Source organism: Tachysurus vachellii, chromosome 8, assembly GCF_030014155.1.
Source record: "Tachysurus vachellii isolate PV-2020 chromosome 8, HZAU_Pvac_v1, whole genome shotgun sequence".
Taxonomy (NCBI): Eukaryota; Metazoa; Chordata; class Actinopteri; order Siluriformes; family Bagridae; genus Tachysurus; species Tachysurus vachellii.
This window is the reverse complement of record NC_083467.1, coordinates 18,147,727-18,174,041: the sequence shown is the minus strand read 5'-3', so window position 1 is coordinate 18,174,041 and position 26,315 is coordinate 18,147,727. Positions and strand designations below refer to the sequence as shown.

The following is a 26,315-nucleotide window of genomic DNA, read 5'->3' as shown; positions in this document are numbered from 1 at the left end:
CCCGTAATTTAGAATAGTGTGTATAATCAGGATTATTTCTCGAGGTGTTCTTCTTATTGCAAAGGTGAGCTTGGCTACAGGTAATTAATATGGATGAGTTTATGTGATGAAACAACAGATTCATTATATAGGTTAATTAGTGATAAAGTGATCTCTCATTTAAACATTGAACTTACCATGATAATTATTACCCTACTCAGGTTAGGGTGGATCAAAACGAGGTGCGCCACCTGACATCAGGTAACTGGGAAGTGACAGAGATTCTGGCTTATGATGAAAATTCCCAGACCATGTGAGTTATTTTGTATTCTGCCATATCACACACGTTTTTCTAGTAATTTATAAATGTTAGAGGAGTGGCAATACACAATTCACAACTATATACAAATTTAAATTCCATACAATACAATACAACACTTTGCTGTGACATTTTGATAAACCAGATATTTGATGCTGACATTTTCAAAACATTATTAAAGTACAATAATTAAAATTTAGTAACAACATTTGCATGATCCTTTCTCCAGTCTTTTTTAGTATATAATAAAAAAAGGAAAATGTGAATGTAACAATATTAACTGTGTTTAGCTTCTACTAACATGCTCATAGAGTCACTTGTGCTTAATGTATTCTCCTGGGATATGGGAAAGATTTCTTGCTATCTTGGAATTTTGCTGTGGAAAACAAATTGTTTGACAATGGGGTTGGGTTGACCTGCCTTTAAACACACACACACACACACACACACACACACACACACACACATGCACACAAATTACTTCTGAAAAGCTAACAAATATGTCCACATGGGATATGAGCCTGGTTCCCTTCTGAGTCCTCTCAAGGTTTCTTCCTCACATCATCTCAGGGAGTTTTTCCTTGCCTCCGACTTGCTCATTAGGGATTTAGTATTTTAAATTTTAAATTAATTTTTTAACCCTTGTATGGTGTTCGTATTTTTGTTACTCAGCCAGTGTTCCAGTGGGTCTGGTGGACCCGCTGCATTTTTGTGTTTTTAATTCAACACAATCAAAAATTTTATGTTAAAATACTGTACAGATGTTTACTTCATCCCAATTACAAGCAATATAAACAGCATATATGGTTAATATTTGCCCTTTACCTTTATTACATCACATTTTTTAATTAAAGTGCTACTCGTTTTTGGTTGTTTTTTAATAAAATGTAATAAAAAAAAAATCTAATTTAATCAAGTTATGAGTGGAAAAAATCAACACATTTACAAGGAAGCAAAGTTTTTCAAAACTATTTATGTTTATGAACATGGGTCCAACAAACCCGAACAACATACAAGGGTTAAATTACTTTTATACTTGTACTCATTATTTATTTTCAATAAATTATTTGGATTTTTATTTCTTATTCTTCTGATATATATATATATATATATATATATATATATATATATATATATATATATATATATATATATATTCGTAAGCTGCTTTTAGACAATGTAAATTGTCAATTCGTTGAATTGAATATGAGAAATATCTCTTACTATCTTTGAATTCTGCTGTGGAAATAACAGCTAATAGAAAAAAAAACACAAAAACTCTAAATGTCCATTTTGGTTGGCCACAAATTATTTGTGGTGTTTTTATTGCTAGCAAAGCCACATTAGAAAGCTAAGGTGAAAATAAATCTGTACCACTTTCTTATGAAGACCATAAATATTTAATTCATGGATTGTAACTGTACTGATGATGTTTTGTAGTAGTAATGATTCTTTGTGAGCATTTTAATTGCTTAATAATGCATATGGGCTACAGCACAACCTGTACAGAATTATTAAGCAACTGTAATATTTCTTAATCATTCTAATAATAATATAAACAATATCTGGCTATTAAGTACATAGACCAAGCAATGTGAACATGCTAAATTATTTCTGATTATATATAAATTATAAGATATTTATTTATCAACATCGGCTTTACTGAAAGTTTTTATTTTTAGGCTTCAACAAGTTTCATAAAAATTCTGTGACTTTTCAATAAACAATCTCATGTTTTTACCCAATAGATATTTCTTAAGCACTGAAGGATCCTCAAGAAGACGGCAGCTCTTCAGGTCTGGATTTCTTTTTACCACAGTCTACATATTGCTAGTTCTAATTGATCTACTGTGACATTAAATTCCTATTGTCATAAATAGACTGAAGTTTGGAAGGACTGCTGTTCAAAAGATGTACAGTACATTCACTTAACACACAAAACAATACTGATAGTTTTGTTCTCTCTGGGCTTGTTGAGCTGAGTTAGAGGTGGTGAGATTAAAATGAATTGGGTTGTGTTCAGTGTGTCCACAGTTGGTCTGTTCCCACGGCGATGTCTGACCTGTGACCTGAACAAGGCCCACTGCACTTTCTTTAGTGCTGACCTCAGTCCATCACAGCACCATGTAATACTGCACTGTAAAGGTACAGCTCTCACATCCACCTACTGTATATACACTCGCTCAGGGCTGTGTGTAACAGTTAACTGTAAGAGTTAAAGGTTTAATAGTGTATTATCAATGTATTATACATTTACCGTGCTGGCCATGGATGCATCTTCCTAGTGTTACCCTTTAATTATCCGCAATCCTCCGCCACATTTCTTGGGCTAGTTTCTTGTGTGCTGAAACGTTGTGTGATTCATTGCTGGAGAAAGCGCCTGTGTTTAAATGGAAATTACTCTCAGTAACTGTAATTATCTTGAGGTTACAGGGCATTATATGGATGAAAATTAGAAACTGCACTCACATGCTTAGATGTAATGAAAATAGAAGTGAGGCACTTTGGTTAGGTACGAGCAGAGACAAGATATTATGCAAGCTTAGCAAAGATTGTGCATGGAAAATGACTGCGGCAGTGAAATGTCTGCCTTTTGAACAACTACACTTGACCTCACATAGTATACAGTCCTTTACAAGCATTTTTTTTAAAAAAAAAAGTAAAAAACAGTGGTGCTGCTAAAATAATCGGAAAAAAACATCTGTCCTTAGGGTCAAATAATTGAAGTTAATAAGAACTTTGATTAACTTGTAGTAACTAGACATAGATGCTATGTATTATGTTTAATTACTTTATTAATTTCACAGCCCCAGTAGTCTTATTCATAATAACTCAAGCTGTTATCCTTGCTACAATTGTACATAAAGAGCAATGATGGGCCACATTTTTATCTCAGGGGCCAGAGGTTTAAAATCTGTGGTGAGGACTTCATACTGTATTTCATTTACGTTCCATTATATATACCACTGACACTATGAATTATTACTTCTAAACTCTATACATATATAACCTTTAAATACATGAGCCTGAAGATGTATATAATAAAAATGAAGGATGCCCAGTATTATCCACAAAGGTCCAGTGTGGGTGCAGGTTTTCATTCTAATCAAGCAGGAGCCACACATGATTCAGCTGATCAGTAGACTCAGGTGTGGCTTCTGCTTGTTTGGAATGAAAACCTGCATCCATATCAGCCCATTGTGGATAAGATTGGACACCCTTTTCCAGAGCAACATACATTTAATCTCATTTTAATAATTGAGCAATCAAGGGCAGATTTGTGGACCTGGAATGTGAACTCACAAACTTCCATTCAGTAGTCCAACACTTTAACCACTAAGCTAACACATCCCTATATAATGTAGAATGTAGAAGAACTAGCTCAACTTATATTGATTAAATATCATCTTGTAGTGTGAGTTACTTCTGTGTTGGAAGTGGTGAAATCAGTGCAGGCTACTTGACCTATTTGTGGTGGCTCAGTGGTAAAGGCTTTAAGTTACAGATCAGAGAGTATTAGATTACAATCCATGCACTGCCAAACTCCCATGACTGGGTCAGGTGCTCAAGCTAGACCCTTCAGCTCAGTTGTATCCTGCATCAACTGTAAGTCACTTATTTTTTTTAAAGCATCAGACAAACAAGCAAAAGTAGTGGATTACATGTAATTGTACACCGTGTAAGATATTACAATACTGTAAATGTTTTAAAGTTGTTTACTGTAAATTCTACAGTACTGCCGTAAAAAAAAATATTTTTATAGTGTTGCTTAAAAAATACCTTCAGAAAAATGTGCATCATGCTGAGATTTCACACATCCGCTGTAAAAGGTTACATCAACATGGGAGTGTCTGGGAAGTGCACACTTAAGTACTCATGCTGGTGCATATACCATGTTGGATGTATGAACTTTCTGTATATTATGCTTAGGTTTATTAACGATAACTGGTTACACACACACACCACACACACACCACACACACACCACACACACACACACACACAAACACACACACACAAACACACACACACAAACACACACACAGACACACACACACACACACACAGACACACACAAACAAAACCTTTACCTTTGTTATTGACTTGCAATAATCTAACCCAGGTTTGTTTGATGTGTTTTAATTATCCTTCTAGGACCTGGAGCCCCAACAGTGATTGTCCACACACTCCACACAGCCAGTGAGTTTTTATTTACAAGATATTCATTCCACACTCCATGTAGAAACACACACACGCACGCACGCACACACACACACAGACACACACACACACACACACACACACACACACACACACACACACACACACACACACACACACACTAATTCCTTACTTACATATCTAGTTAACTGGCTAGTTAATTTACTAACTCTGTGTATTAGCTGTCTGCAGCCAGACCTATAAATCTGATGTTGAGGCAAATTAAGTGTCTGAGTGATTGGTGTGTGAAAGGTATTTTTATTATCAGAGACTATAGCGTAACTACTTTCATGGTCATTTACAAATGTAATTAGTGAGTTCTAAGTCATTGCCAGGTGAAGAGCAGCACTGGTCCATTAACAAGAAGTCAAGTAGTAGTGCCTTTAGGATTTCAATAAAGCCACTTCAGTACCCATCCTGCAGAAGATTCAATGCTATTCTGCCTGTTGTTGTTATGATTAAATGTGGCAATGGGGTCTTTGTAAACCTCAGATAACTCACTTTTATGGGTTTTTCCTCTTGGTGGCAAATACCTACTGTGAATATATGGTTGGGAGACATCTACTAAATCACAGTGTAACACACAGTAAGAAAACTATAGTGAGTGGCCATACTGTGGCTATAGAGATTTTAATTAAAAAATAAAAAACAGCTTCACCTCTTGATTGTTCACCCTGTCTCTGTGTGCCCAGATTATTTTATTCTGGAGAATAACTCTCTCCTTAAAGCTGCTCTGAGATACAAGAGAATCCAGATCACAGAGTATAAAACCCTTCAGACTGACCGCTTTGGTAAATATCTCTTCATATATGTTCATTTCACAATTAGCAGTCATCTTTTCATTCAAAACATTTCTGTAATACTTTGTGTAAGCCATGATGTCTTTGCTAATATTTTTTAAAATGGAGACAGGTGCATTTATTTAACTTTGAAGATCACTAAGCAGGCATCAATCATGTAAACCACATAATGCTTTTATTCCCTAAAGAGTTTTCTTTCTTTTTTTTTAGATCTGCCTCTAAAGATTTCCTTTCCCCCCGACTTCTCTGACTCACACCATTATGGACTACTGCTGATGATGTAAGCATTTGCTGCTGTAATAAAAGCAGTTTATTTCCCCCGTGGTTTTGAAAGAAGTGATATGACCCATTTTATAAAATAAAATTATTGATTTCTATTTTTTTTTTCCCAAAAATGAATGGAAATGCAAACTTCCTGTTAGCTTGAACCAAGCATTCTCCTCAGAGGTGCATTTCCACCAACAGATCTCTGACTCACTGGAGATTTTTTTCCCATTTTCATTCTGTGGAAAGTCTAGACACTGTTGTGCGTGAAATTCCCAGCTTAGCAGTACTCAAACCAGTCCATCTGGCACCAACAATCATGCCACGGTCAAAATCACCAAGAGCAATTTTTTTTCTGCATTCTGATATTTGATGTTATCTTTAACTGAAGCTCTTGACCTGTATCTGTATTATTACATGGACTGTGCTGCTGTCACATGATTGGCTGATTGGATAAGTGCGTTAGTAACTAGTTGTAGTAACTAGTGTTGTTGTGGCTGGTGACTGTATACACTAACAATAAAAACTAACTATACTGAAAATTTTCAGTGATTTTTAATTATCTTAAAGATATAGATAAGATTTGTTTTAAAAGCAAATGAAAAATACTTAATACCCATGTGTAATGTATGTGTTAATTAAATTTGATCTTTAGTAAGTAGTTCTTAATCAAACTAAAATTGATAGATAGATTAGATTTCATTTATTTTACTTTGGTGGAAGCAGGTAGGAGCTCAACCTGTTTCAGAGTTTTAACGTTTAAAGTTTTAAGTCTCTGAGGTGAAGTGTGTGCAAAGCTTCAGCAGGAATACTGTTCTCATCATTATTGATAGGAGGGAGGGAGGGAGGGATGGAGAGAGAGAGAGAGAGAGAGAGAGAGAGAGAGAGAGAGAGAGAGAGAGAGAGATCATAATGCTTATTACCATGCTGTGTGTTTATATTAAGAGTTATTGTAATGAGTGAATGAAAGAGGAACACAGCTGCAGGTAATTTTGTACTTATATATGAATACATTCTCCAAAGGAAGGATCTGCTGTCTACTTTAGTATCAGCACACACAGTAAGATGATATTTATCCACTTACACTGATTGTGTTAAATGCTGTAATCATAGTGCTGAAAGATGGTAAACTCTTAATATGCTCTTCAAAGTCTTCTGTGGATTTCAATTTGCTTGCCTCACTGAAAACAACTCAAGATATCTCTTAAAGTGCTAATTAGGTTTATATATATATATATATATATATATATATATATATATATATATATATATATATATATATATATATACATATATATGTTCAGTCAGACTAAAAGAAAGCATTCTTATGCAGCTTATTCTTAAAGTGTGGGTTTGGGAAATGTGTGTGTGTCTGTGTGTGTGTCTGTGTGTGTGTGTGTGTGATTTTTTTTTTGTGTGTATGAGCTACTCAAAATAATTTTTCACATAAAAAGTACTGAGTGACCTTTGATTCGGATCATTCCTGAGACCTCACATCCTGTCGATCTGTGTTATACAGAGACAGCGTTCCTGGCGGTCAGCAGGTGGATGACCGATACTCATTGGACTGGGACTCTGTACTGGTGAGCTCAGATAATGTGATTGTGGCTCGTCTGGATGGCAGAGGAAGTGGCTTCCAGGGACAAAAGATTCTACAGGAAGTCCACAAGCGTCTGGGAGTGGTGGAGCTCCAGGATCAACTCGCTGCTCTAGAGTAAGCTGCTCATGTTGTTTATTGATTTTAATTGACTTAAATATTGGCAGATTGTGTGACGAACTAAAATCTTATTATGTGTCAATCCTGTTGTTTGCAGATACCTGATGAAATTTCCATACATAGATCAAAACAGGATAGGAGTGTTTGGACGGGTAAGACCTCAGTTCTATGTAATTTATTGACGTCATAGCGACAACGTAAATACTTTTCTTTTTAAAAAATACTACATAGAACAGAAGGAGAAGGAATACGGATGCCAGTGTACTGCTAGCTGGGTAATCTAGCTAACGATTTCCACAACTGTAGTAAAAAAAGAAAAAGAAAAACATTTCTCTGCAAATAAAACTAGTCCTAAAATGAAAGTCTAATAGGCGGATGTCTGGGCAGTCTATGTAAGAAATAAAACATAATGTAGGACCAACATTAGCATACCAAAGTGTTTTATTCCACTTATAACACTGCAATTTGTAATTTTTTTAATAAGGCCCCAGGTGGTCCAGCGGCAGGATCTTGTGCTCTCATTGCTGTGGCTCGGCTTTGATTTCCGATCGGGGAGCTAACCCAGCTACAGAAGAGCTAATTCTCAGTGCCGGTCCCAAGCACGGATAAAAATGGGAGGGTTGCATCAGGAAGGGCATCTGGCATAAAACCTGTGCCAAATCTAATATGCGGACCATGTGATCCACAATGGCGACCCTGAATATGGAGCAGCTGAAGAAAAAAATTTTTTTTTTTTTTATTTAATGTTCAACATCTGCCATACAAGTTATTGTGAATTAGTTTTAACAATAGCATATTAATATGAGTGAATTTGAACCCTATGATTTGTCTCGCAGCCAGAACTATTCTCAGAGCTGCTGTTATAGAAAATTAACAACAGCAACAACCTCTGACCAATCAGATTTGAGCATTCCTTGAATTCGTAGATAGATTACAACTATGCCTGAAAAAGACTTATTAAAGAAATTGTTACTAAAGCTTTACTCTTTTAGTTTCATTCAGATTTTCTGGAGCCGTTCAGTAAAATATAATTCCAGTTACTTGCCTGAAGATTCCAAAGAGTTATCCATGTACCACATATCCACATAACACATATTCCATCTAAAAAAAACTCTCTGACAGGAGGTATTATACAGATTTGGTGTCTAAATTACAAATAGTTTTGAGTAAACAGTTTTAGAAAGCATTCTACAGAAATATGTTTTATATAAACATTACGGCAGCTGCCCATGGACTTCCATTAGACATGATTTTTAAGAGCATGGTTCTCTGTTCGTTGCTGAATACAGGAAAACTTGCCAAACGGTTGTGGTGATAATGCAGTAATAGAAATTAATTCATTTTTATTTAAGTAACAGATATATCACAGAGACAGTAGATAATAAAAAATGTTTTACACATCTTCTGTTTAATGAGAATGATCTGTGTCATTGGTGTGTGTTTATGTACTTTTTGATGTTTGGCTGCAGGGTTATGGAGGGTATGTGACGCTCCTGCTGGTGAAGTCCACTGAGAGTTTGTTTAAATGTGCTGTGGCCATGTCTCCAGTAACTGACTGGACTTTACATGGTAAAGCATACACAATTCTCAATGTTCCCTAAATCTAACCTTTATCTTTAGCCAGTACAATTGCTTCTTAATGTTCAGACACTGATTACACAGAAAATGTTTGGTTAAATACATTTTTATAAAATATAAACTTCTGAGATCACTGTACTCTGGACAGCATTAGGATTTATCACTTCCATTAGATTACTTACAGTAGGTCTCTCTCTCTGTCTCTCTCTCTTGGCAGCTTCAGCATTCTCAGAGCGCTACCTAGGAGTTCCATTGCAGGATGACAGCAGATACCAGGTGGGTTTTTCACTCTCTTTACGCAAACCAACAATATTCGTTTGCTTGCCTGTCATTGTGTTGCTCCAGAGCATTATAAATTTGCTATAAAGCAGTTAAGCTATTTTAAAATACTTGTCTGTTCTCCAGTCCTCCAGCGTGCTACAGAATGTACAGGGCTTTAGAGACCAGACTGTGATGCTTGTACATGGAACTGCAGATGGTGAGAGAGAGAGAGAGAGAGAGAGAGAGAGAGAGAGAGAGAGAGAGAGAGAGAATTGATTGGGTCGAAATGACGTTATACTGAGATTTCTCCTTTCCTGTGTTTATTTCTTTCAAGCAAATATTCACTTCCAACACTCAGCTGAACTCATTAAAAATCTGGTGAAGATCGGAGCCAACTATACACTGCAGGTACTGAAGAAACACTAAATATGGAATGCAACAAATACTAAATAAGAAATTATTACAACTAAATAATTAAATAATAAATAATGTAAATTATGTATATAATGTAAATAAATGCAAATAATGTCAATAATTTGTAAATAATAAATTATTACAACTAATACTATAAAAGTACTGAACATGCATAATACCATAAATAGGTAGCCAAGATTATCTTGTGCAGTTGTACTTGATGTTTATCGACTTGATGTGTGTTTTTTGTGCAGATTTATCCGGATGAAGGTCACTTCCTGTCAGAACAGAGTCGGCAGCATCTTTCAGCATCTCTGAGCAGCTACTTCCGATCCTGCCTGCAGGAGGATATCTTCCCACTCGCTGATGAAGATGAGGAAGAGGAGGAGTAGGCTGAAGAGTGCATTAACAGCAGGACCTTTATACACACACACACATACACACCAGACCTTTCTCCACGCAGACCTGTGTATCACACACACACACACACACACATACACACACACACACCACTGCTCCCTGTAGGATCCCACCTTACAAGAGGCCTGCACCTCTAAATGGAAAGATTTTTAGATTTTTGATAAGAGGGAGTATGTGTGTGATTAGATATGTATATATGCATGTGGGTTTATGTGTTGATGTTTAGACAATGTGAATGTTGAGACATAGGCCCAAAAGGTGTGTAAGTGTTTTTGTGTGTGTGTGTATTTACTTGCTGATAATGGACATTTCTAACTGGAAACAAATTTGGTTGTTAAAACAGCAACCAATTCTTTCACATATCAGAAATCACTTCTATCTTAAGCCGGATGCTTCACGCGCTGACCAATCATCACACAGATTTTTTAATTGAATCCTGATTTGGCCAATCACAGTGCAGATGGTCTGTTTGTGTGGACCTGATCCAGTCACACAGCTGCATGTTTGTGTTTGTTTTTTCTTCAAATATGTGTGCGGTAGACACTGGGACAAAAGTGCTGCACTTTGTTACCACACAAAAATGCTCACTGTTTCCATGGTAACAACCTTCACCGAGAAGAAGTGGCGTCTCCGTCAACAAGCTCTGAACCACGCTGAGAGGTTGAAACGAGGTTGACTCTTTTTGACATACACACACAGACACACAGACAGGACTTTACTGAACGCTGTAAAAACCAGCTGCCCTGTCCACACACAAAACTGAAACTGTATCCAACAGGTGAACATATATATTTCAGCAGGACATGTTTCTGGATCACTGTTTCTCTATTGTAGCTAAACCAACATTGATTTCAACTAACTGCTATCTGATGTGATCATTGTGAGTCTGTCCTCCGATTCCTGAGTCATTTTTCCTGCAGATAAATGTTGCCATGTCCATGATTTCCTCACAGAAGTAGATTGCTTTTAACCAGAAGTTTAAGAATTGGTCGTTTTACAGTACATCTCCAGATTCTAATAATATACTGTAATTATTTTAAATTTGCTCATCCACAAATACGAACCATACTGCTCTCATCATGCAGGTGCTGCCACAGAGGTGTCTCCTGATCCCATTCATAAAATAGGCTCTGTACATTTCTGTATGCAGTATGTTTATAATCTGTAATAATGTGAAATGTTTTAATAAGCTATAAATACTGTATTAAACACTGCTTTGTTTAAATATATTGGTATTACTAAAATAATACAGCACATTTGGTTATTGTAGTCAGGGGTGGACAATGTATAGAGTATGGAGTATGGGCAGGTTTTCAGATCTTGTATTGTTTCTGGGCTGGCTTTAATGACTGTAGACATGGCAACCCTGCTGCAGACACATTAGTCACTTCTAGAGATGAAAATAAATGTGTGGATCTGTATTTGAGTTCATAAAATGTATTAATTAATCTGTCAATTAAATTTTTGTCAATACAGTCACCACTTGATCCTTGGCAAGTTTGTGGTGAATCTGCAAGGTGAATGGGAATACACCCAGTCTGTTGCAGGGTACCATGTGCACACACATGCATACAGTCACTCATACCTAGGGGCTATTTGGCCACCAATTGCATGTCTTTGGGTGGAAGAAACCCACCCAGCTAGTATCTCAAGCTCAGGACTGAACACAGGACCCCTGAGCTGTGAGGTAGGATTACCATTATAACACTGATGACAACAGATAGCAGTGATCAGTTACATGTGTTATCGTTCAAGTAATCTAGAGACATGTGCTACTCAAACAAATCACATTCACCAGGTTTCAGTTATCACTAAATTCCTTTGGAGCATTTTGCATTATTTTTGTTAATGTATTTAAACTGCAATTGTGTTACAGATTTGACTGAGTAAAGAGCACAATTATGTGACAGAGAATAAATTAAAAGTTGAACACAGAGTGAAATGGAATTTCTGGGTAGTTGTCATTAGACTAGCTTATAGGGTAATAGCACAGAAGTGTACACAGCATGCAGAGGGATTGTTTTCTTTGTAATCTTTAGATGTAAATTATTAAGGTGACAGGGGCGCATTAAATGACTGAATGAGAGCATCACGCTGATGGCTCAGTGTGATATATTGAAAGCTTCTGTAGCTTTTGTGCAACTGAAATACTGAGAAACCTGTTCAAACGATACACAGTGACTAACTATACAAAACACGAGTTGAATGTGGAACCTGAGCATGAATATTCTGTACCATATTACCATGTTTAAATCTTTAGTGCAGTCATTAAAGTCATAGTGTGGACAGGCCCTGTGTAAGGGTGCATGTGTGTGTATATACTGTAGTAGACTCCAGAGATGGCGGTGTGGTTTGTACAGACAAGTGTATCCAGTACATACAGTATATTTTTACGATTTATCAGATATCATAGTAGTTTAGCAAGCAGGGTGGATATTGTCATCATCTGTGTTAGTTTGATTGTTTATCTCTTTTGTAATTTAGATTTCCTGTTTTTTCTGCTTTATTTTTGTTTGGCTGGTTGGGATCAGGGCAATGAGAAGGAAGACAGGTTGGAGGATTGGGCCTTTCTGTCCTCAAGTAATGACTATAAATAAACAGCTCATCAAACTGACCCAGACTCACCGATGTTATAGATTTGTTATCTTCATATCATGAAAATCAACAATTATTGCATTTATTTATATGCAATGCTGGTGAATGTGAACCACAAAGAGAGAGTAACCAAACCATGCATGCCTGAGATTATTTAAGAAATGCCTGTTTATTTTTAGATTTTATGCTCATCTTTAAAGTTGTTTTTACTGGGCTGGCTATAGAAACTGTCCTGTCCCAGCTTTGTGGCTTTATGATTTTGTTATAAAATAATCATCCATAAACCTTGATTAACCAATTAGATTTGATAAGCATAAACATTGTTGTAAATAACTTTATTTAAGTACAAGTATTTAAGTATTACAGGTATTATTTTCCACAACAGTTAATTATAATTACAATAAATATCAATGCAATAATTGCTGTAAAACACAATGTTGTGGTACATAATTCAATTATTTTTATATTTTGTGTATATTTTACAATCTACTGACTGAATATTTACTTCTAATTAGTATGAAGGCAGTTGACTTACAACAATAACAATTTAAATAAAGAGAGAAAATAGAAATTTAAATTTAAATGGAGAGAGAAAATAGAGAGAATAATCATAAAGGACAGAATCTCTTAACAAAGATGTTCATAAAAGTGACTTGACTTGACTTGACATATGTAGCTTTACCAACTGCTGCTTTCCTGAAGGTTTGTGTGACATTGCATAAAACTGAACAAAACCACAAATTCATCACTCTGATAGCATATCTATGTATCTATAGATACAGTAGGAAGAAAACTGATGATATCTTTAATCACTTGAGTTCATAATCTATCAAATTGTCATTTTTAATATGTTTTTTTGGTCGACCAGTCAACTCTCTCCTATCACACTACAGATACCAACTAGAGAGGGTGAGCTCTACTACTGTATATACCATACTTTCTCAGTGACAAGTGCAGCCACCAACCAACACTGTGTCTATACTGCCACACAGACCACATCAGCTTTACACACTTGGAAGAAAACGCTATTTGTATGATTTCACAGATGAATGATTTTCATTTGTGAGCCCTATACGATAGGATGATTGTTGAAATATATTTCTGGAAATACCAAGTACTGGATACTTGGATAAACAAAGGACTTCCAATAAGAATTTACAGTATATACCATATGTCTTATTGCAAACATATAACAGATGACATTTATAATCTTATAAAACTTTTAGTCATACATGGACAGTTACATGAATTAATGCAGGAAATTACAGGGCAAATATAGTTTGTATTCTACAGATCCTTTAATTATATGACATTTACTTGGTTTATGTGTGATATATATATAAAGTATTCAATGTGTCACTGGAATGTATACACACAAAATTACACAAAATGATGACGAGAAACAAACATTTACTGCGTACTTAATGTTCATCAAAGGTAATAGTGAACATGTCAGGGTTGAGGTACCTTGATGGATATAGGCTCAATTCCAAATAAGCTGTAATATAGAGTTTTTTTTTAAAAATGAATAAAAAAAATCTTGATAAAAAATCCGCAGGTGAAAAGATTTTCTCCAAAATCTCTAAGCCTCTCATTTTACAAATAATGCTTAACATTGGAAAAATGCCCATTATTTATTTTTTTTTTTAGCCTGAATGGGTGTTCAAGTGTTATTATATGTATGTATTATATGTATGTTTGACTTTCATGAAGTAAACAGAAAGTAGAAATTCATTTGGTTGATTTGTAAGCTTCATAGTATCTTTAAGTATTGTAAACTTAGTCATTCATACTAGTGCAGTCTCTACTGACACAGCACAACTGATCTTGCAAAATCATAGACTGTGTGACTCAGTCTGGCTGCGCCACTGCTACACCAGATAAGAAAGCCTTCTGTGCCTCTGGCAGGTAGGAGTGAGGCCAGAGGGATTAGAATAAAGTCACCCATGTCAAGGATACTTGTTATGGCAGCCATCTTGTCCTTAAATCCCATCTGAGTCCAGCTGAGATCACTTAAGCCACAGATGCTAGTCATCCTCCCCGGTTTCCATGGTGACATCAACGTTTTCATGGAAGCACCCTCTGAAGAATCTGATGACAGAACTCAGCATGTAGTGTGTGCTGCTGATGTCATGGCCCTCGTCAGGAAAAATCTACAGTAATTCAGTAAGAGAGCAGGAATGTGTATACAGTTACAAAATGGATAGCAGGGAAAACAGTAAACTCTAGCACATTTATTACTGGGCTCTATTCGAAGGGTTGCGACACTGACCTGCAATGTATAGTTCACATTATGCATAGTTAACAGCTTCACCAGCTCTGCTGTGTGTTGGAAGTGAACAGAAGCTGAAAGAGAGAAGTGGAAAGGTAGAAATAATCGCCTGGTGTAATAATATATGAGAAAAAACTGCCAAGAGGACCAATAAATTATTTTTTGTTTGTTTATTTTCTGCTTGTTCTATATCTTATTTTTTAAGTTGACCAGTTGCAGCTGTTGCAACTAATGCTTATGATTTTCTAAAGTGACTGAACTACATACAGTACATTATCAACATACAGCATCATGTCATGTCCAGGTCCAACATTTTACCAGGAGTCCCTAGTTACTGGCAAGAGCTGGTTGTCTCAATACATCAAATGTCGCAGGTCCTCTCTTTCAGAGGTCTGCTTGCTCTACTAGACCACTGCGATGCACCACTCTCCTGTTATCAATTATTCTAGACAAATACTGTACTTCAGGCTTCAAACCAATGCCTATTTTCTAAAAGTGACACAAGTCCCATGGTGATGCACAATGAAAGCCATTAATTGGTATATGTCTTCTGAGCACTTCTCTGTCTCTATCACAGTTTAATGAAGCTTTTTACAGAAGAAACTATTACAACTTTCAAAAACTTTCGGTCCAGGTTCAGATACTGCAGATTGCCTTACTGCCTTACACCATCTTTCCTGCATTTTTAATAATTACTGATAGCTTCTTGTAGTTGGGATGAGCATGGTTCTCTCTACTCATTTCTGAAAGGTCTCTTGGCTAACTGTCATGGGGCCAACCCATGGGATAAGATATCATCTCCCATTTCATAGACCTCATTCATTTGGTAGGAATTGCAGACAAAAATGTCTGAACATTCCACAAACCATTTCACATTCTTCAGAAGCTATGGAATACAGACTCATCTCAGGATGATATAATAAGCAGACCTCAGTGAGGTTTTTAGAGCTATGAATCTTTCTCCACATTAAATTCATAGAGTACTCCATTCCTTCATGGAAATAAAATTACCTTCTCTACTATGAAGAGAATTAGGATGAGAATATCCAAGAAGCTCACTACAGATATTCAATCCCATGCAACTGACAGGTTTTATTTATAAAGAAGAAGAGAAGAAGAGAAGAAGAAGAGCTTTGACACTCATGTATGTACTGCACAGGACTGAAGACAATCACTGTCAAATAAATGATTCACTTCCTTTTGTTGCCATAGCCACAAAACTCAGGCATTCATGATTCTTTATTATAGTAGAGCTAAACATTATAATCTGATTTTTCTACAAATGTTTGATGATGGGTTTTCAAGGCCCCATCTATGTTCCAGGTATTCATGAGTACTTTTTTTAGACAAGCAGGTAATAGTCTACATTAACGGCATTCACATACACTCTCCTATCCAATGTTAACCTATTCAGCATGTGCACAAGGTACTGAGCCAGTTGCTTGAGAACCAGCTGTTTGACAAATCTGTCAGGATAGAGCTGTATTTCAATAACATATACCATGCTTACCATAAGTTTAAATATGCAATAAAAAAGGAACACTTCACCTTTCCTAAGAAGATTTGAAGCCATCTTGATGTAGTGTTGAACCTCCTGAGTATCTCTTTCTGCTCAATTCCTCACTAAATCCTGTAGTCAGGTCCCTTTCAATGTGCCTTCCTCAAACGTAACATACTACTTCTATGTTTGCTGAAAATGTCCTTCGGTGCTGAAGATGAATTTCACACATTTCTATGTTGACCTTATTTCTGTCTAGTATACTGAGCTCCTACCTTTTTATATCGTGATCAAAAAAGTTCACATATGGCACTTCATGATTAAGCCTTTCTTGCACATTTTTGCAATCCTTTATCTTTGGTAGACATAACGCTGACACCGTCGTGACATAACGCAGAAACTGAATAAGGTTGGAAACTTAATTCACTAAACGAAGAACAACTGAAACAAAATCACAACCCATTATTTCTTAAGTGCAGCTGTGTGCCACGGGGTACCTATTTAATTGTACTATATCACTTATACGATCATTTTGAATGTTGTGAGACATGCAGGTGGCATTGTGTGGAAGAATGCTTAAGCCTTGGTATGATCTTTAGCTTTCCTGAATATATAATCCAACAATTCTAGGAGTAATACAATACCTTCCTTAACCTTACTACCCAAAGCAGCTTGTTGACAGCTAGATATTTAACAGTGCCTGTAACTGCTGGTATATACCTATGAATTCTTTTGAGCTGTGCCTAATTAACCATGTGCCTTTAGCCCCTGTTTCTCTTTTCAAAGAATCATGCAGTTCAAATCTTCTTTGCAAGTAGCATAGCAAGGGTCATTTCAGCTCCTTATTGCTATCTACAGTATATGATCACGTCATCAGGTTCTTGTAGAGATATCAGCGTTTGTTTTATATATATATATATATATATATATATATATATATATATATAAATTTAAATATATAATCATATTCTCTGTAACAAAAATTATTACTTAATTTCAATTTTTACAGTTATGTATTTTTATTTCAGTGGTACTTTCCTTACAAAATGTTCTCATGGTGAATGTACTCGTACATAGCATGTAATCTGATAAATTAATGCATTAAAGGCTTTTGGAAGACAGTAATATCCGGAGTGACTTCAAAGTCTCCAACAATGAGTACATCCTAATACCGGTTGACATATTAAGAATACTGTAAGTTTAAAAACTCTGTTAGGAGGTAAACTAGTAAGAAAAGCAAACAGACAACACTTTTATTTAATTAAACTGTTTAAAAATGTAGAACTTTAGACATCACTTACCATCAGCTGTCCCATGAAGGATTAGAAACGTCTGCTTCTCAGATGTGCTGATGTTAGACAACAGGCTAGAGATCTAACAAATTCATATAGTGCCACTCATTATACACATGTACATACAACCAACATGCAAGTGAACATGTTACATAATATTACAATATGACAAGATAAGTCTGGTATAAAGTCTAAACGGTCATATTGTAATATACAGTAAAGTTATACACACTATATATTCCAGAATATTGTAGAAAGCACAATAATCTGTTATTTTCAGGAAATAATGGTATGAAACAATAGTGTGAACATCTTTTTGCATGAAAAGAAACCTGAGGTAGTTCTCCCGGTCTGTTAATTTATTACAGTTAGAATAGAGGAGTTTTATCATAGCAGAGACACTGTATTAAAGAAGTCATCCTGATCAGCTAAGATACAGCCAAGGTTATATTTTTTAATAAAGAATTTTTTATTGGTTTCTGCCAGAGTTTATTAGACAATATAATACAAATTTCCTGTGTAGTAAGTGTTATTTTCTAGTTGCTTGTGTCTCAAAAGTATAGAGAATTGCCATTACTCATTGATCTATTTTCATTGAGAAAATCGGTAAATTTGCATTCAAATAAAGTCAGAAAAAACAGCATATGAAACAAAATTAAAATTTATCTATACTTAATGATACATAACAATGACCTTAAAATATTTCAAGTGAGTAGTTTTATATATTCTAAATCACTTTCACACAGCAGCCCCCAAATGTAGTCTCCCATCATGTTCATTATATTGTCCTTGGTACCATTCAACATCCAGGACATCCACATTGTGGAAGCGCTCTTCTTGTCTCTCTGAATACAGTAACATGTTCTTCTAGAATTTATCAAGATAAACATGAAGAATATGGATTTTAAGAGACATCTTGCAGTCCACTGTGACATAGTTCTTCACTAGTCTCAACCAGCTCTACATAGTATTGTGATTGCCCAGGAAGCCCAACGCCACCACAACAAAGCTGTTCCACAATCCTATTTCTGCTTCTTGGGAAATACCTTTACTCCAGGATCTTCTTTTTGCGATATGAAGAAGGGAGCTGCTTTGATTTTTGCCCCAGCCATCTTAGAAAAGGCATCTTTAAGGTTCTTTTCAGACTATCCAGTCCTTATCTAGAGCTGTGACAGATTCATTAGGCCCAGTATGATGTGCAGTGGTGGCATCAACACCTTACAGGAGTTCATCAATGGCTTTCGCTTGACATTCCTCTCAAGGCACACCACTAAAGGCAGGACTGGCCAGCGCAAATCAGGGTCAGAAAAAACAACATATTTTTGAAATTTTCCCATTTCTGAATTTATGTGAACCAAATTCTTCCGTTTTCCCAATGAAAATAGGGACATTTCAAAAGACCTAACCTGGTCACCAAACCAAGGTTTGTGGGAATAGTAGTAATTTTTCTGACTGTTGTGTTATAAGAAATTAGGAAATAACACTTATTCCTCAGGAAAAAAACTGTTCTTTTTTGAACGGTCATATGCTGTTTGGTGTTATAGTAGGAGATGCTGTTAGCAAAAAGTTAATGTGTTTTAGAGATAGATCAAAATGGCCCTCAAACTCCCTGTTTGTAAGCAGTATGATAGTGGCTAGCTAGCTGTTAGATGGGAATCAGCAGATAAAATAACCACAAAATAAGCAGCAACTGAAAAAAAACCCTGTTTTTTTTCACTTGCTATATCCCCCTCTTTTACTATCATCCTCTTGCTAAATTTAATAAGCACAATGTGATCCACATTAGCAGTACATCAAAGATAACCATCGACTTTTAATCTACCCTCTATTTTTAATACTACCCTGAAATTTGGGTCATTCAAGAAAAAAATGTAACAAAGCAAACAAAAGAGTAATATAAGAGCTTTTTGTAATATTTATTGTTTAAACCCAGCATTAAACATAAAATGTAATTTAAACATATACGTTTTAAGCATATATGCTTTTTCCCTTTCAAAATGTAATCTAAATGAGCAGAACATACATGAACATTATACATAAACTTTGCATTATTATTTCCATTTTATTACAATTGTCATGTTTAATCTCATTTCATATACATTTTATTTTGTCTATTGCCATTTTTGTGTTGCATTGTATCTTTATACATGCTTATGTTTTTATATTATTATTAATATTGATTAATAATAATAGTGATTAATTATAATAATAATAATAAAAATTATTATTATTATTATTATTATTATTATTGTTGTTGTTGTTGTTATTATTATTATTATTATTATTATTATTATTATTATTACTATTATAAGAAGAAAAAGAAGAAAGAAGAGAGGTTATGTCACTTGCCTTACCTGATACTTGTGTTCCTCCTTGGCTGGGAACCCAAAATATCGTTCTGTAAATGCTGAGGCTTTACAGACAAACAAATGAGCATCTGATTACTAAAGGTCAAATAACGTATTCCAACTCAAATATATGAAATGGCTTATTGAGACTCTAAAAGAAGATTCATACACTTATACACTGATACAGGGTTTGTGAGTGAGATGTGATACTGTTTGTGTTATTGTACTGTAATGGCTTCTGTGGTACCATAGAGTCTCCAGTCAGAGACGGGTGCCATGGCAACACCACAGTGAAATGGTGAGTTGTGAGACAAGAGGAGAAGGGAGCTTAGGAAGCCACCGTACGCCTGCAGAACCAACCACACACACACACACATTCTAAATATAATTGTGCGTAACTTCCACAATTAAGATATATTAATGCAGCATATAACTTGAAGATGAGTTTAAAGATACAATGACAAAGTATAGAAATTTATAACATTTATGTATTCTGTTAACTCAAATCTAAATTAATGCATTTCACACACTTAAATGATGTATGGACTTTTATAATCATCTCTTTCACATCTTCAGAAGCACCAGTTTGGTGTAAATTTTTTAAACATTTGTGAATGAGGAAAGCAGCTACTTCTGTACTGAAAGATACATCACATGATATTTTATTCCTGAAACAGGATATATTTATATCATCATTCTGTTCTCTTCACCTTGCCAAAAACACCAACTCTGTTCCCATCAATGTATGAATGCTTCACCAGATACCTGCAAATATAAAATTACCAAAGCTGATTTGATCCATATTAAGAGTGTTACATCAGATGTCCTAAATCATATCAACAAAGGTAATCATTCCAGTCAAACACAACAGCAGTCAAAACTAACTGTTACTTACTGTTAACAGACTACACTGGCAGAATTGTTTTAGCAGCACATGAGGCCTACACAATATTAGGCAGGCGGCTTTTAAAGTTTTGGGAGAATCGGTATATATTACCGAAGAGTTAAAACTCATAAAGTGTAGCATGAACATATGAGACATATGAAAGGAGAAAGTCACTGTCTTTTACTCTAGAGCAGCGAGTTGATCCTGGAGCTCCACCACACCTAGACGCTTGTGCACCTCCTGTAGAATCTTTTGTCCCTGAAAGCGGCTGCCTCTGCCATCCAGACGAGCCACAATCACATTGTCTGTGCTCACCAGTACAGAGTCCCAGTCCAGATGGAATTCTTCACTCACCTGCTGACCACCAGGGGCACTGTCACTAAATCCAAAGGAGAAACTGCAAGTTGGTGTGTGTGTGTGTGTGTGTGTGTGTGTGTGTGTGTGTGTGTGTGTGTGTGTATACCGCACTGTGCACAGACTGAAAGCATACTAAAGAAAAGTGTCATGAAATCAATAGCAGGTGATAGGTAATCAGTGATGTGCCAGGATCAATAAAGAGCTACCAGAGAGTGTGTCAAGCTTTAGCAATACCAGCGGTCTAATTGGACAGCAACACATCTGAATGCTCCCACAGACAATGGTATAAATCTGCTATTTGTCTTATGAGTGTCTAGGTTCAAGATTATTGGATATGGATCCAAAAAATAAATACCAATAAGATAAAAAGAGAAAGGAATTCTATGTTAAAAGTTATTATTTTGTTTTTGCAATTTAAAATAAAAATTAATTTAAAAACACTTGGGATAAGCTTAATCTTAAAGGAACAAGAGATAATTAAAAAAAAATAATTTTTAATGTGGCACTGATTAGTGATTACATAATGGACTATTATCAGAAGCTTTATGTAATTGGATTACACTATTTCACTAATGTAATTTCAGTTTGTTTCATTTAATAGGTGCTTACTGAAATTGAAACGTTATTGAAACATTTTCTCAATGAGTTTTTTCTACATAATTCTACATTCCCTATTATTTCTATAACTTCTATATCAGTGAACCAATAAGCAAATTACAAATTTTCTTAATACCTGTATTGGGTTCGGTTTCTCTTTTCTCTTTGTGTATTTTAAGTCTGATGCTGGCTTTGTTGGTTTTCAAGCCATTTCCCTCGTACTATAAGTGTTCGTATTTATTTGTCAGTGTATAAGGAATAGTAAATTAGAGAATAATGGATGAACGTACAGTATAAAAAGCAGAGGATGCTGATTATTCTCATCAAAATCCACAGGGAAGCTAAGCTCCAGTTGCAGTGCTGCAAACACAAAGCTTATTATAACAGCCATCACTAAACACAGACATGCATTTCAGTGCCATCTTTGGTGTACTTTATACACAGTCACGTATCATCTAAAGAAAATCATTATGTGTGCATTGACCACTGTCAGTTTTGATGACAGTAATTTGTTACCATGGTTATTGGAGGATATGATTCTGATTTCTCTGCGGGGGATATTTTTCTGTCTGAGCAATTCTTTGAACTCCAGACCAGAATCTACAGTCATGTAACCTACAAAAACAAGAGAAGAACCATTTAGACTCAACACATGCTCAAAAATCTCATTGAGGGAAATTTAACAAACAGCGTTTTGGTACAGTTTTAGTATTCTGCTACACCATATACATTAATCAGTTTAATAATCAAACAGAACATAAATCATTAGCATTTGCAATATGTAATTTTTTCTTTACGATCCAACACGTATCTATTGCATCTGTAGATTTTTGAACAATCATTTAAAGGTGCCCTGCCACACGTATTTCATTACTTTTGTGGTAATGTCTGAAGTTTACCATGGACTCTGTAACATTTTTTTGTGGAAATAATGCTTTGGTTATCTTGTTTCAAGCCATTCTAGTGTGGTATAGAAAGCCTGGAGGAAGACTCAGCTCGATTTGCGCCAGTTCTCATGAATATTCAAATGAGCTATGCTGCTTGGCTCCGATTGGCTAACCGCTAGGATATGAGAGCATGAATATTCATTCACCCAGCGCAATAAGTAGCCTAGGCTAGAGGAAATTTGTTTACAATCACCTTGAATTGCGGCAGAATTCCTTCTTCACAAGCCCGTTGACGTTCAGCCATCCTGGCTGTATAGGAAACTCACTGAGCTACACGAATTCTGGGGGCGCGGTCTCAAGTGAGAGAGGTCATGAATAGTAATGAGCTCAGTCACTCTGACATCAGAGTGACCAGCTTTTCCAACTGACCTGATTTCTCCCCTTATTTCATTTAAGTGGCTAGAACTGACCGGGGAGGTAGCAGTTTGTTTTCAAATTCACGACACAACACAAACACATATGGACCTAACACACAAGTAAAAATGGTTTTGTGTGGAAGGGCACCTTTAAAGTTTATTTTTAACTGAAGCAAGACTTTGGAAAAAGAACTTCATATGAGTGTGATGGTCAGTTGTCCACATACGTTTGGCCATATAGTGTGGGTTAACCCTTATATTTTCCTCGGGTCTATCTGACCCTGCTGGAAGGTTTAATGAAAGTTTAATAACTTGGGTTTTCTTCCACATATTTGCCTGAAATTTACCAGGATTGTTCCAAATTATGAACTTTGCAAGTAAAATTAATTTTGTCTATTTTCGTTGAACAATGTGTTCGGACCACTATATACTTTGCGTTTTGGATCCTCCAGGGTCAGTTGGACCCGGCCATATTTAGTGGGGCAATAGGTCACACTTTAACGCTTTTCAGCGCAATGAACATACATACAGACACAAAAATGCACACATAAAATGTCCACTAACACACAGACCCAAAACACACACTCACACACCACACACACATGCACACACACACAAATAGGGCTTTGCATTTCATTAGGCCTCCAGAAAAAAGCTACATATTTGTAAATATTTCACACTTTTGATATGCCTTTGCCTAGCAGAGGGCAAAATATGATCTACCGAAATGATGCTACACACACACGCACACATACACACAAATGTACCAAATGTAAGGCTGATCACACAGAATGGTGATAATTGTATAATTTTTGATTTATAAGCATTCAAGTTAATTTGACCTGGAAAAAAACAGGTTTTATTATTTCCTGACATTAAAAATGGTCAAAATGGTTTCAAAACAATCTCCTGGCTTTGAAATATACCAGCCTGTAATTGTGCATCAACTTTTGTGCCTCTATAGTGAAAATAATTCATAATTTCTGTTTTTATTGTACTAAAAAATGAGGCATTTTTGTATATAAATAAGGTTTATTATACCAAATATTTTTTTTTTTTGCAAAATATATGTTAATATGTTGAAAACAAGTTAGACTAAAAAGGTGAAAAAAATGGCTATCATATATACTTCATTTTTTATAAGCAGTAAAAACAGACAAGGTCAAGTTGACTCAGCGCTCCTAATTTGTATAGGAATTCAGGTAGGGAAAACAGGAGGGTTAAACAAGTTTCAAAATCTGGTTACCCCAATAGTGAAAAGTTACCAATTCCATTCTAATTCCACTGCAAGATGCCCTAACTACCATTTATACCCTAATCCATACAAAAATTTGTTTTAATTTTATTCGTACTGCATTTTTAACAATAGACTTTTTTTTTCAGAAAACAGATTTACAAAAATTTATAAAATCAGGATCAAAATTTTATTGATAACATATTTAACCTTAGCGGTGACTGACAAAACTCCCAGAGATGCTATTAGAAAAAAATGAACTGCTATTAGAAAAAATGAATGAATTATTATTATTATTATTATTATTATTATTATTATTATTATTATTATTATTATTATTATTGTTATATTTTAATTTTTTAAATATATTTTACTAATTAATTATACACTAATTTGATAATTCACACATAATCTGAATAGATTATATTTATATCCATTTTGTTATGACTTGTAACTTTCCAAAAACATCATCGAATCATAAAATAATTCACAAACAGCCAGCAGCTAATTTTAGACATCTTTAGGCAGACTGACTGCATTTACAGCTGTGTTTAATAAACTGGCACACATACATCTGCTTATACATACAAGAGAACCAAAAGTACAGATAATTTGATGAGTTTAATACAATCGCAGTGAAATGCGATAAGCTTTTTAATGGCACAATATTTAATAGCTAGTGCTTGCTAATATGATGAACAGCAGCTTCGCTAATTCCTCTCTACTGTTTCTCTCTTTCTACCCATCCCGAGGCATCCAGAAATTGTACTAGCTCCGATTGTCTTCTGTGTAATGAAGATTTCGTACCTTCACTGAGGGAAACTATGTGAGGATCTTGAGACATCTACAGATGTACCAGCTCTAGTTGGCTTCATGAACTATTCAGACATTCTAATAGGAGATGCCAACTACATGTGGTCTTTGAGGACAGCAACCTCCTCATCAACACACATTTGACAGACTGTATATTTATAATCACACCCTCCAGTGTCACCCAAATGAGGATGAGGTTCCCCTTTGAGTCTGGTTCTTCTCAAGGTTTCTTTCTCTTTCATCCAAGGAAGTTTTTCCTTGCCACAGTCGCCTGAGTCACCTCAGACATGCTCATTGTGGATAAACACAAATACATTTAAATATATCTAATATTAATCTTTTAATAATCTAATATTAATTTTTGCATTATATTAATACTTATATTAACTTGTATTATGTTTACGTTCTGTAAACCTGCTTTGAGACACTGTCCAATGTTAAATATGCTATACAAAAAAAAAATTATTTTAATACAGTAGTTAATCAGAACACAATGAGCTGCAGCAGCGTGGCAAACTGTGCAATGTTGAGAAGTTGAACAGAGTGACTCCGATGTGCAACCAATGTAGTGTAGGCCACTGAACACTAAATAAAGGATGCATTCTCACTGGTTTTCAGATGAGCTTTGTTTCAGTGGTTAATTTGCAGTTCAGCAGACACACTGTGTTCACTCAGCATACACACGGCGATCCAAAATAGATTTCCAGAAATACATTGCCATAGGCGACTATTATTATAACTGTCAGTGCTGTGCCTATGCATTAGAGAAGGTCAGAATGTTCCCCAGCTCTTTTATTCAGTTAGGTAAAAATCAAGAGCAGTAATTATCAGGATGAATCTCATGCCAGTAATTATCTGATCATTTGCAAGGCATGTAAAATTTTATTTAATTCTGGCATTACTGGCAATGAGCCCAGTGAAACAGAAGAAAGCCAAAAATGACAAAAATCAATAAAAGACAGAAAGTGTTCTCTAATTAGGACTGTAATTATGGTTTAAATCATTTTATTCTTAGTGACAGTGTGTGGGTGTGTTTAATACTCACTGCTTATATTGGCAAGATTGTGCACAGTAGTTTTGGGAATACCAGGCCCTGAGGAAAGACAAAAGGTAAACACTTTAACCCACTCAGTAAAATAAATCACTT

The 26,315-nt window shown here is 35.4% G+C and overlaps 2 protein-coding genes across 5 annotated transcripts in view; one reads left to right on the top strand and one right to left on the bottom strand.

Annotated features, from left to right (window-relative positions):
* Positions 1 to 13,157, top strand: part of LOC132850283 (inactive dipeptidyl peptidase 10-like) — an 82,430-nt gene extending 69,273 nt beyond the window's left edge. For all 4 annotated transcript variants that reach the window (XM_060876706.1, XM_060876707.1, XM_060876708.1 and 1 more), the window contains 13 exons: positions 201 to 292; positions 2,047 to 2,094; positions 2,322 to 2,443; positions 4,454 to 4,498; positions 5,212 to 5,310; positions 5,530 to 5,599; positions 7,103 to 7,297; positions 7,398 to 7,452; positions 8,770 to 8,869; positions 9,096 to 9,154; positions 9,284 to 9,356; positions 9,474 to 9,547; positions 9,808 to 13,157. In XM_060876706.1, coding sequence (XP_060732689.1) covers positions 201 to 292; positions 2,047 to 2,094; positions 2,322 to 2,443; positions 4,454 to 4,498; positions 5,212 to 5,310; positions 5,530 to 5,599; positions 7,103 to 7,297; positions 7,398 to 7,452; positions 8,770 to 8,869; positions 9,096 to 9,154; positions 9,284 to 9,356; positions 9,474 to 9,547; positions 9,808 to 9,945 — 1,170 coding nt within the window. In that variant the 3' untranslated portion in view covers positions 9,946 to 13,157. The remainder of the gene's footprint in view (positions 1 to 200; positions 293 to 2,046; positions 2,095 to 2,321; positions 2,444 to 4,453; positions 4,499 to 5,211; positions 5,311 to 5,529; positions 5,600 to 7,102; positions 7,298 to 7,397; positions 7,453 to 8,769; positions 8,870 to 9,095; positions 9,155 to 9,283; positions 9,357 to 9,473; positions 9,548 to 9,807) is intronic.
* A 1,008-nt stretch (positions 13,158 to 14,165) lies between these two features.
* The window catches only part of LOC132850284 (inactive dipeptidyl peptidase 10-like), a 55,456-nt gene continuing 43,306 nt past the window's right edge, over positions 14,166 to 26,315 (bottom strand). The window contains exons 17-26 of the mRNA XM_060876710.1: positions 26,214 to 26,261; positions 22,335 to 22,433; positions 22,109 to 22,178; positions 21,049 to 21,243; positions 20,689 to 20,743; positions 20,226 to 20,325; positions 19,985 to 20,043; positions 17,640 to 17,712; positions 14,841 to 14,914; positions 14,166 to 14,721 (exon numbers count right to left, since the gene is read on the bottom strand). Of these exons, the coding sequence (XP_060732693.1) occupies positions 14,596 to 14,721; positions 14,841 to 14,914; positions 17,640 to 17,712; positions 19,985 to 20,043; positions 20,226 to 20,325; positions 20,689 to 20,743; positions 21,049 to 21,243; positions 22,109 to 22,178; positions 22,335 to 22,433; positions 26,214 to 26,261 (899 nt within the window). The 3' untranslated portion in view covers positions 14,166 to 14,595. The remainder of the gene's footprint in view (positions 14,722 to 14,840; positions 14,915 to 17,639; positions 17,713 to 19,984; positions 20,044 to 20,225; positions 20,326 to 20,688; positions 20,744 to 21,048; positions 21,244 to 22,108; positions 22,179 to 22,334; positions 22,434 to 26,213; positions 26,262 to 26,315) is intronic.